Genomic DNA, 12,368 nt, shown 5'->3' on the forward strand with positions numbered 1-12,368 from the left:
GCCCCTGTGTCCGCTCCTCTCTTTGTTCCAGCTCTGCCCAGCCGAGGAGGGAGTGGTTGGGGGCCTGAGGGCATGATTGTCCTTCACCTCCTCCACCTTGTGTCAAGCTCTCCCATTCTCTTGGTGCCAAATAAAAGCACGAGTTGACACTTCCCTCCGGCTAGTTCTCCCTTGGGGCGGCTTCACCTGGGCCTCTGATTGTAGGAATAGCTAGGAATAGCAGGTGGCTATTAGCTTGTAAATTTACTTGTAACACAGGCCTACCTGAGCCTCTGATTGTAATATGTAATTTTTCTACGTTTGAATTAATAATATCAAGATCTTTTGTTTTTCTCTTTCGTTGTTGTTTTTTTTTTTTTTTTTTTACAATAAATACTTAAAATTTAGAACTCTTATCTTATTCAATCTGCTGTGAAACAAATACTTATAACTTGGAACGTTATCTTTTTCAATCTACCGTAAAACAAACACTTAGAACTTAGAACCTTATCTTACTCAATCTACTGTAAAACAAATAATTATAACTTGAAACGTTTACCTGGTGCACCGGCCAGCACCCTAATCCTTCCCACAGACGGCACCAATTGTAAGGACTCAAACTGAATTGAATGTTGGGTTTTCAGCCCAACAAGCCCAAACAATAATTTATAGAGAGTGGGCTGACAGGCTTAGGTGCTGGCCGTTGATCACCATGCCCAAACTTCTTTTTAAATGGCTAAGTGTTTTCTTACAAATGAGGGAATGCTCCTCGGCCTGTGGCCGAGGAGGCCTTTCTTTTTCCCCCCCCTTTCATTTGCTTTACTAGCTCTTCTTTTATAGTTTTAATCTTCCTATCTTTTCTTCCATCTGTTGATTGTCTATTCGCCTTTTTCTCTGGTCGTCCATCCCATCAGAAGTTTATCGATACTCAAGTGGCTCACTCTGACCAACTTATCCTGCCAAGGGGTTACCTCTCCATTAATGCGGCCAGGGGGTTAGTTGAGTGCATTAAATGCGAGAGTGACAGCTTACCTTGGGGTTAGCCACTCCCCGAAATCACTCTTGTCAGGCCGAGGACAAGGTGTCCTCGGCGTGGATTCAAGAGAATAGGCTTCCCCCCTCTCTCCTCAGAAATAGCTTGCGCTCCTCGGCATAGGCCTTGGGCCTGCTATATGAAGGACTGAGGCTATCAGACCCACGGACCCCACAATTATTATTAAAACAAAAGCACGCCATAAAATCCATATTATTGATATCGCGTTATTAAGCATGACTTATGAGTTATGAGTACTATTTTGCCAGCTTAAAAAAAATTGTAATAAAATTCATCATAAATTAATCATTTTTTTTTTTATTGATAATCTCTAAAAATACTACTTTTAATAAATAAATAAATAACCTATTTGTAAAAAAAAAAAAAAAGGTTTACAAAGGAAATTAAATAATTCTCTAGGAACGGTGTCGTTTCGTTTACTCCAGAAACCCAATAGTGCAAAGTGCAAAGTGCAAAGCTAGGGGTTTTGGGTTTTCGACTTTTCGTTTTCGTTTTCCCTCTGTTGTCTGAACAAGGCTGACTTGTAGTTGTAATTGTAGCTAGTAGCATTTGCAAATAGCAAAGCTTAAAACAAAAAAATGTGGTATCTGTGTATGTTCTTCCACAGATTGTTAGATTACAGAAAAGCAGAGGTCGAATCTCTAGCAGAACTCTTCTTAGACGACAAAGACAAGTGGTCTTCGTTGGAGTGGAGGATTCCGCTACATCACCACCCTGACTCTCCTTTCCATTACGTCAACCTCCCCTCCGAGGATGTCGCTCGTAACATCGCCAATCGAAGTACTCATCGCCCCCTTAACTATGTCTTTGTCTTGTCTTGTTTGTTTGTTTATGTTTTTTGTTTTTGTTTTTTCTGTGTTTGTTAGTTTTATAGCGTTACGGTTTTCAATATGCTTTTACAATTACAGTTTACCTTGTTGGGGTTTGGGAAATTGTAGGTATACTTGTGAAGGGTATATATGAAATTTGGGGAGAAGGGAGTAGCTATGAAGAATTGGAAGAGTCTATAAGGAGCTATCCAGATGAGAGGAAGTTGCCATATTTGGAGTCTGGAACCACTTTCAAAATTACTGTTGATAGCTTTGGGAAAGTCATTAGCTTCCAAGAACAAAATGATCGAATCAAAGGATTTACCTACATTCCTTTCAAGGTATATGTTAGTGCTCCTGTTCATTGTTTTTTGTGATTTAAATTTTCGAGTTTTAGGATAGGCTCAACTCTGCATCACATAGTTGATTTTTCTGTCATTGTACGTGTATTTCATTCGTTGTAGTTCGTAAGTTATTCACTATATTGTTAATGGGTCTGGAAGAGGTCGTGGTAGGCCTTAGGGTGCGTTTGGATAAGCTGTAGCAAAATGGTGTTTTGGGTTTAAAATGAACTTTTGTAAAAAAAGCTATAAGGAGTTGCTGTTGCAAAATGGAGTTTTGGGCTTTAAAAACGCTCTTTTGGGCTCCGAAAACACCTAACCAAATGGACCCTTATCCCCAATTTATTTTGGATAGGCTGATTGCCGAACTCAAACCCACGACTAGTTGCTTTTGGTGGAAGGCACTTGCCAGTTGCCAATGCACCAAGGCTCAACCTCTTACATTTTGCTTAGATTAAAAAAGAAAAAGTCGATGTCTTTTTGCAAAAATAAAATTCGTTAATGTTTCTTTATAAACTCAAAAGAGAAGGTGTGAGACATATTTATGCATGTATGTATCTGTGTTGTAATGATTGTCATTGGTAGCAGTTTTGCTGACCTATATAGGCTGCAGGGTCAAGTTAATTTGAAGAATCCAGACCATAAGTTTTGGGTTATGGAAACTGATGACTATGGATCTAGTAATGGACTTCCACCAGTTGACGGAAGGAGAATCTTTTTTGGTCGGGAAGTTGGGGTGCCGATAGGAGCCTTTTGCCAACGTATCAGTTAAAAAGCCGCAATTATCTTGGCCCAACTGCCATGGATGCAGAAATGGCTTTCTTAATGGCCAACCAAGCATTGGCCACACCGGGCAAACTTGTCTATGACCCATTTGTTGGCACTGGTAGCATTCTTGTTGCTGCAGCTCACTTTGGAGCAATGACAATGGTTTGTATTTCTTGCTCTTTTTCTGAATTCTGAATCATTTGAACTATTTGCACGTAAATACAGTATGAACTGATGTAAATTGTTCAGGGTGCAGACATAGACATTAGGGTAGTTCGTGATGGGCGAGGCCCTGATTGTAATGTTTGGAGCAATTTTAAGCAGGTATATGTGCTTTACAATTTTGGATTTCGAACATTTTTTTAGTACTTTAAAATGCTTTCCGTTATCATCAACGGACAACTAAAAAAGAGAAATATTTAGGTTGAAACTCCCTGGTGTGACTAAAAGTCAATTATGAGACTTTTTAGTCCTATGATTCTAGCTAATCCCATTCTTTTTGCAGTATGGGTTACCGATGCCAATTGGTCTGTTGAGGGCAGATAATAACCTTCCTCCATGGCGCCCTGGATTGAAAGAGGTTATTTCTTGCAAACTTTCTTTTTACTGTTGTACATGAGTCCTTACCTTGTTTGTTTTCTTGTAATTTATATGGTTCTTTTTCAATTCAAAATGCATCCTTAATATCATTGTAACTGCTTTTCCTATTATATTATTTAATACTTATTATCACTTGAGTGAAACATATCAGCATACTAACTTTTATTTCTTGATAATGACATTATGATAGATTATTAATTTTGATTATCGCAAACTGATAAAAGCAATGAGACGTGGGATTATGTTAAAGGTCCAAGAAGACCTATAGTTGCATAGCACTTGATTCTCTTGTGGTTTGATATTTTATATTTTACCATTGTGATTCTCCTTGGAGCCCCAACTCTAGCTGAGAAGCACCCTCCATCCACTCCCCTTTCTTTGATGATGGTATGAGTTGGGTTTGCTGAATAGCAGTGCAGTCTTTTTGATTATGGACATTTACTACCCAAAGACAAAGTGCATTGAACCTTTTTCAACATCTAATAAAGTATATAATATGATAAAATTTTAGCGGTTTGTTTGGAGAATCCCAATGGCAGTAGTTCTTTCAAAATGTTTCAATTTGATGATTTCATAGATGCTCATGTTTGGCAGGGTTTATCTACAATTTATTACACCCACCTTTTTTTCTTTTGAAGTGTAATCACAGTATATGCTCTTTCCTTTAAGGTGATTTTTTCTCATTTTTCCTAAAGATTTGATGTTAAAACCATGAAATGGCTGATTTAAGGGATAATGAATGTGCCATTTTAAGTAATTTAATGATATTGATAAAACTTTAAGTTTTGTTTGGTTAGTAATAATTACTGTGTGTAAGATTCTAAGGCTGAATATAGGCCTGGCTGAGGATAATAAAGTGGTTTATCAATTATCATTGTCAAAAGGATAATGGCTAGATGTACTCTATAATACCATTACTTCATTTACATCCATGCATTAAGATTTATTATTTTATACTAGATTATGCTTTGAGCTGGATTCTAAATGAATGAGCTGGGTGATTGAGCATTGCATTTTGTTTCATTGGTGTCACTGATTTTTACTGGATGAGTAATTGATATGTAGACTTACTTCTATTGATATTACATATATTAGAGTTCAGACCTGGTTTTTATGTGATATTTTCAAATATGGGCATGGATGAAGTCTTCCTATTTAAGTTGGCTTCATGCGTTCCGAAGATATAAATTTCATGATACATCACTTACAGATCAGCACACTAGGATTTATCACTTTAATTTGGCCATTTTTTCCCCTATCCAACATAACAGATCTGTAGGGAAATGATTTTGTGTCTAAAAACAAAGCAAATTTAAGAAGAGAATGATAGATGAGAATTTGAATTTATAGAGTGTTCAATTATTTGTTGCAAGGTCCAAGCTCAAGAAGATAAATAAGATTTTCTAGTAATTCTAGTGAATAAGTAGATTGTGTACAATAAATTTGTATGTTTGCTTCTCTCTGTTCTGTTGGAAGCACCTGGTGTAATGATGAGGAAATAAAATCAGTTTGGATCGTGAGACTTTGGCAGAGACAAATGGGCTAGTAATATACATCTATATATGTGGATGACATTGAGAGTCACATTTTGATATGGAGATCACATAGTGATGTTTTATTTGAGTGAGGAATCAATGTTAAACTCATGGCAAGGTATTCAAATATGGAATTAATGGATATGTCCCAAACTTGCAGAAGCATGGGCTATCTATTTGAATACTCTCCTTTGATTAAAATCATCCCTCCTCTTGGAGCAGATTGTTCTAATATTATTTTTGGTAAATCCAGATTCCAGACTGTATGCTAGGGAAGCTGATAAGATCATAAGATGCCTTGATGTGGCAGTGCTACTGGGTCACCTAAAAAAACTAAGGGTGTTTCACCTGGCGTTGCTTAATTGTATGTCAAACTGATGATGCTCCAATGTGGTGGTGCATGGCATTAGAGGTAACGTGTGGGATAGTGAATGTGACTCTTGACAAATATACCATGTACCAGGGTAAGAATAGAAAGTTCCCTGTATATCAAATAGGGTAAATTTAAGATGTTCAATTGTGCTATACTGTCCTAGTTTTTTTGCTTGGCAAATTGGGGGAGATGCTGGTGGGGTTCAAATCCCAGTTCCCTGGCTCTGCAAGAGGTGTTGATACCACTGGGGTATTGCTCAAAACCCATGCTATACTGTCCCAGTTTGGTATCACTCAAACCTCATGCCATACTGTCCTAGTTTGTACTAACATCTTTTCTCTCCTGTCTATAAAGCTTTTGTATTTTTATTCAAGAGGCCATAGATAAACTTATGATTCATGGAAGCTAACTTAGTTTTAATTGGAAATTTGGAGTTTGGACAAATTTCAATCTGCCAGATTCATGGAAGGTAGTTTCTTCCCGTATGGCTACTTCTTCTTTCCAACAGAATTTAGATTTATATAGAATGTTTCATATTGACAGCTTTGGCTTAAATTAGCCAGATTCACCAAATGCAGCTTCTTCCCTCTTTCCATAGCCAGTTTTAAGAAGCTGATAATAGCACAGGAAGTTATCAAAAAAGGGTCGCCCAATGCGTGCCATTCATTCATAAATTCATAAAAAGGCTTACTAGCCTCTTTTTTTTGTTTGTTTGCATTTCATTGTGAAATAGTATATCAATTCCTCATTCAGCCTTATCCTATATTTTAGTTTACCCACATGGACTTATCACAGGATTTCACCCTGATGCTATTGAAATTGGGGAAGAAAATGAATAAATTTGTTGACCTAGAACTAAATTTTGATGATGAATAAACCATAAGGCTTGAGGGTGTGTTATGATTTTAAAAGTCTAGACAGAGAAGAAGGCATGTAGTTCCCTTTACATTGGGGTGGCAATGCGGACACTGGGGTACCATCCTATCTTCCCCTAATCTAACGGATTTGTGGGGTTCTTATCTGCATTAGGAGTGCATGCTAAAGTTCATGAGAATGTTTTGAATGGCTTATTGAGCTCGTGGTTGGGACTTGGGAAGGTCAAATGACTAGTGACCTGAATGGAAAGGCTGGATGTGGGAGTCATTTTGATGATCTTTTTTTTTTGGAACATGCTATTTGTCATTATTGCTGATATCTTTTTCACCTTTTGAAATTGAAGAATTTCAAGTTGTTGTTTTGAACAATCTGAACTTACTAGGTTCATTTCATTACATTGGGTTGACGGCTTGATCTTTCAAATATTGCTTCTTAACTTGTTTTTTTCTGCTTCTTGTTTAAGATGAGACTTGAAACAATTCTGTAAGAGACTTATGGTGGCATTTTATGGTCCTAGTTGCCAGGAATCTAATTGCCTACTTCAGAATTTGTAGCTCCACAATTTTAATTTTCCATTCAGTTTGCTGCATCCTCTGTGCTGATTCATATGCTTTGCTGTTAGGTATTTGATGCGATAATCTGTGATCCTCCTTATGGAGTTCGTGCTGGGGGCCGTAAATCTGGTGGACGTAAGTTGCTGAAGGGGACTGTGGACCCTTATACTGTTCCTGATGACAAGAGGACAGACCACATACCATCCACTGGAGCTTACAGCTTAGTCGAGTGTGTCCATGATTTGCTTGACCTTGCTGCTAGGATGCTTATAATGGGGGGCAGGCTTGTTTTCTTTTACCCTGTATTAAGAGAAGATGATAATGTAGAAAACCATTTCCCAGAGCATCCGTGTTTCAAACTGATTTCTACTTCCGAGCAGATATTGAGCTCACGTTATAGCCGTGTATTACTGACCATGGTCAAGATAAGTCCTTACACTGAGGAAATTGCAGAGGCAGCTCGGATAAAACATATAGATTTCAGGGAAAACCATCTGAAGTGGTTAGAAGACGGTAATCTTCATTCTGCAGTTTTCAGTCCAGATCCTCAGTTAACTGCCACTGGTGATTCTAAACTCGGTAAAGAACCTAAGCCAAAATATAGAGGGAAATACGTATAGGCTTGAAAATTGCCTGCTTTCAAAAGCTGTGTTAGCTTGAGCAATTATGCCTGCGACATTTATATGGCCTTCCATGTATCTCTCATATTTGAAGAGAGAGAGAGAGAGAGAGAGAGAGAGAGCTCGATGCATCCCTTATTAGTTTTCTGTGTTTTATGGTAATGTATTTGTAATTTACCATGGTGATTAAAGCCAATATGATGAGCTTCTTGTTTTCAAATTTTTGCTAATTCAACATCCTCCAACTGGCGCGTTATCAGTTATAAGTTAGCTACAATTTATTCTACACCACTTCGGGAATCAACCGCTCCAACAAAATAAAAGAAGGGGGTAAGATAGTCTATGACCTCTCCCAAACACTATAAATGAGAGTTATGTACTTTGGGAACCGCTCAAAGTGATCGCTTCTGGGTTATTTACATGATATGCAGGCATGCATGGAGTTAAAAGCTTTTTCTTTTTTCATTTTTTGGTCACCAAAACCACATTTGTGAGTCTGTAACCGAAGTTCTTTTCCTGTGCTCTTCCTCTACATGTAGCCCGAGAAGTCACCCCGCTGACCTCCTTACTAGTATAAATTGGGTATCTCTTGTATTGCCACGTTTACTTTTTGAAAGTTCTACTTTTTTCTACGTTAGCATTTTCACTTAAGAGGAGTTTTATTATTATTTTTTTTTTAAATTTACAGCATAAGATTATTAGTAAATCATTATATATTAGTTAAAAGTTGAAACCAATTAAGACAAAAACTCATGTCACGAGTTTTAGTTTTATGTGAATAATACTTCAACAGTAAATAAATTTTGATTAAATTATACTTTGTTAATCCTTCTTAGGATTTCCTCATGTATTACCACACTAGCTTAGTTTGAAACCAATTAAATCTCAAAATCAATGTGTTTAAGACAACCCTCCTATCAAAAAAAAAAAAAAGAAAAAAAAAAAGAAAAAAGAAGACCATCTGTAATTTAAAAATAGGATTTTCAAATATTAATGTAATAAAAAGTTATTAAGTGGTATAATGTTACAAAGAATGAAAGAGTTACATTAGGTATAACTTCGTCATGACCTAACATAAAATATTAATTATTTAACTCTATTGCAGAGTGCATATGTGTGTAACTGTGTATCTTTATATTTATATATAAAAAAATTATTCAAAATATATATCCTTAAGAAAATTGAGAAATTATTCAATATTTTGATTAGTGCATAATAAAAGTAAGGCTAAATTAAATACAAAATTCACTCTCTAAATTTCACCATAATTTATTTCAATTCTCTAAATTTGTTTTTCTTCAAATCAATCCTATAAGTTTCAAATTTATTTAATTAATATCTCTTCATCAACTTTTGTTAAGTGTTGTGGTTAATTGTCAAATTTTATAATTTTTTCTTAAAATTTTGTTAAAATTATAAAAATCTAATTAATGACTGAAAATTTAAAAATAAATTTTAACGGAGCCCTTATTCTGATATAATTTGAGGGCGAACAATTAATTTTCATATAAAATGATATGAGTGCAATCTCCATAGTCCATACCAAATACATAAGCGTGGGTATGTAACAGGTATGTCTACGCATAAATAGCAGACGTGTTCCACAAAGCTTCTTCTTTTCTTTTATTTGGATAGGACATGATTTTCCTCTTATTCATTAAGTGGTGGCCCAAACAACTATTTATCTATAATTTTAGTGTCTGTTTCTGTAGTTTTCTGTAGACCTAGTAACAACTCGCTATAGTTTGACATCTTTTTGAACTGTACCTAATAATTATGATATAACCTGGCCAAATCAACTTAGCACGAACCATTCACTAAGACTCTCTTCCAAACTTAAAATGTCTTCTTTTATTGATTCGGTTTTAATGGATTTTTACATACAATATGAAGTCATATTAGAAATTTTCATATAGTAACGGCATTACTTGTTAACTTTTTTATATTTATTTATTTATTTATGAGAAGGTATAACTTGTTAACTTGATGTGTAATTCTCAAATATAAATATTTTCTTTGTCAGAACTACTAATAACGTTAAGTTTTTTTTTTTTTTTTTTTTTGGTAAATTGATTTTAGATTCCCCTTAATTATTTACTTTTTTTTAAGTCTACCTTCAATCTGTTGTAAACTTCTGATATCATGATACTGGTCATGCATTTAGCGACGTTATTGAACTTTCTACCTTTGCTGCTGGGATTTTAGATTCAAGATTTAGTTTTTCAAACTTTTGCTTCTTATATCCAGTTATACATGTCTCTTTTGTTCTTGAATTTAGTTGTTTCTGTATCATAGACGAGTTTGTTTTTGTTGTTGATTGCTTGGAGGAACCGAGCCTAATGAACTACTTGATTAGCCAACAATTTGTAACTTAAAAAATCGTGATTATTCTATGTTCATTGTTAACAATGAATTTATACAAGATTGACTTCCAATTCGATAAAAGATAAATACTGTCTTCCTATAATCAATTAACAAAACTTATCACAATTCCTCATGATTTGAACTAATCCTAATCCAAACTAATTGATTTGAATGAATACAATTTATTTTTATTTATCCAATACTAATTAAAATAAATTAGGCACATAAAATGCTATGCTTTTTCTTCTTCTTTTTTTATTTTTTATTTATTTATTTATTGATAAGTTACACGTGATTTCTTTGACTCAATCCTCCACTTAATACTTATAAAGGAGAAAGTGTCATTTTTTTTTCTTATTGACTAGAAGGAAGTGTCAATTGAGTTATGGTTCATTGGCATTTCNATATTTAATATGTTATATTTTATTCTTAAAATTCTATATATATATATATATATATATATATATTTAGTGTGAATTTGGATTAGTCTTTCTATTTAAACTTTTTAGCTTATATGCTTATATAAAACTTCCTAAAGCCTTAATTTTTGTTAAGTACAACTATACTTTTGCCAACTTTCAACAACTAAGCAAATATTTCTGAAAAGGAAAACTATGCACACAAAATTTTAGTAAAAATACTAATCCAAATGCATACTTAATTCCCCCTCAAAAAAAGAAAAAAGAAAAGAAAAGAAAAAGAAGCATACTTAATTGTTTTATATGAGATTTAACTTTATTTCATGTTTTATGTATAGCATATATATGCATTTTCTTTTCTTCTTTTGTAGAATTGTTACACTATAAGATTATTAAAATTAAAATTTATGTATTGTTTCATTTTTTAGCTTTGAGTGTAGAGATTAAAAAGTATGTAAAACTTTATTTTTCCTTTTTTTTTACATTAAAAAAGGGCATATGTAGTTGACTCGACTCACCCAAGGCCAAGTAAGAGTTAAAGAAAAACTAACAATCAATTTTAATTAGATAAGTTTCTAACCCGTAACTTAATTGGATCAAACCCAAATCAGTCCGACCCAACTCATTTGTTAGGTCTAGCATGTTTACATGATTTGACAATTGATTAACTGAAGCAAGTGAGTAATAATGGGGATTAAGGTAGGAATTATGATTCAAATGGGATTGCTAAAATATCAAGTAGAATAAAAGAAGATAGAGGATGAAGGTGGAGACATGCACCACGTTTTTAATTAGTTATGTTGCTCTTAATAGTATTCTTATTGGGATCAACACAGAAGACGGAAAGGCTTGTGGTTCATGATTTATGGGTGGTTCCTCGGAAAGATGTAGGGGTAAGGGTTTATAACTTAAGTACTTGACCTCAGTCAAACTTCTCTTGGAGAATGAATCGGTTTAACTGTGGCTGATCAAAATCAGTTGACGGCTTTTTTTTTTTTGGAGAATGAAATCAGTTGACGGCTAATTCAGTTGTTTGGTAATGTTGTGCAAAAGCTGAGGTGTGTTTGAAGATGGAGATAAGATGTGAGACATATGTGTCATTTATAATTTGATAAACACAATCTACCAAGAAAAGAAAATGATAAACACAAAAACAGCTAGAGAAAGAGAGAGAAAAAACCGGTTCATTAGCTCTAAGCTCTATTTAATTAGTATATATCCATATACCAAAAGAAAGTTCCCAACTTACTATATACTATGTTTCTCCAAAAAAAAAAAAAACTAAAACTATATACTATTAATTAAATAATGACATATTTTTATAAATTTATAGACAAAATTTAAGTACCTCAAGAAAGATATCTAAGTTCAAATTCTCATTCCTCTAACTATTATGCAAAAAATCAAAATCAAAATACAATTAATTCTCAAACTTATCATATGGTGAACTTCAAAAAAAAAATTTCCACATGAACCAGCATAACACCTATGTTTATCTTTATTAATTTTATACATATATATATATAGACACACAACACTGTATGTTTATCTTTCTCAAAAAAAAAAAAAAAAAAAACTGTGTTTATAAAAAAATAATAAATAAATAACAAGGTGTGAATTAAAAAAAAAAAAAACTATATATACTATATATATATATATATTAAAAAAAAAAAAACCTATATATGTAATAGGTTTAAATGGGAATATTGTGGGATACTGGAATAATGTACATACCTTATGGAAACCGAAGCCTAAGAGCTTTGCCATAGAAAAGTTGCAAAGAAGACTACATGTATTAATTGTAAGAATAAAAGTCATTCATGTGCAATGGGAAATCTGTTACAGTTTCGGAAATTTAATGAATACCGACTTATTTGCACATATTTTCTGAGATATTCTCGCTATATCAGTCCAAAAACAAGTCCTCCTCGCTTCCCAAATCTTCTTATTCTTCTTCCATCTTATTAAACCTTTCCTCTTAAGTCTTATAACCTTTGTTTTCAATCTCTGTATCTCTCTCTCTTTACTTCTTAGCTGTTTATTCCTTTTTCTCGTGCCTTCTCTTTTCTCCTTCCA

General features: G+C 34.0%; 1 protein-coding gene across 1 annotated transcript; it reads left to right on the forward strand.

The window, feature by feature from the left end:
- Nucleotides 1-1,495: 1,495 nt before the first annotated feature.
- Nucleotides 1,496-7,739, forward strand: LOC112033092 (uncharacterized). The gene is given in 7 exon segments (XM_024065873.2): nucleotides 1,496-1,813; nucleotides 1,972-2,183; nucleotides 2,797-2,917; nucleotides 2,920-3,113; nucleotides 3,201-3,275; nucleotides 3,457-3,531; nucleotides 6,958-7,739. Coding segments are annotated over 7 exon segments (1,431 nt in total). The 5' UTR covers nucleotides 1,496-1,611; the 3' UTR covers nucleotides 7,510-7,739.
- The last annotated feature ends 4,629 nt before the right edge of the window (nucleotides 7,740-12,368 follow it).

The sequence above is a fragment of the Quercus suber genome, unplaced genomic scaffold, assembly GCF_002906115.3.
Source record: "Quercus suber isolate HL8 unplaced genomic scaffold, Cork oak 2.0 scaffold_534, whole genome shotgun sequence".
Classification (NCBI taxonomy): domain Eukaryota; kingdom Viridiplantae; phylum Streptophyta; class Magnoliopsida; order Fagales; family Fagaceae; genus Quercus; species Quercus suber.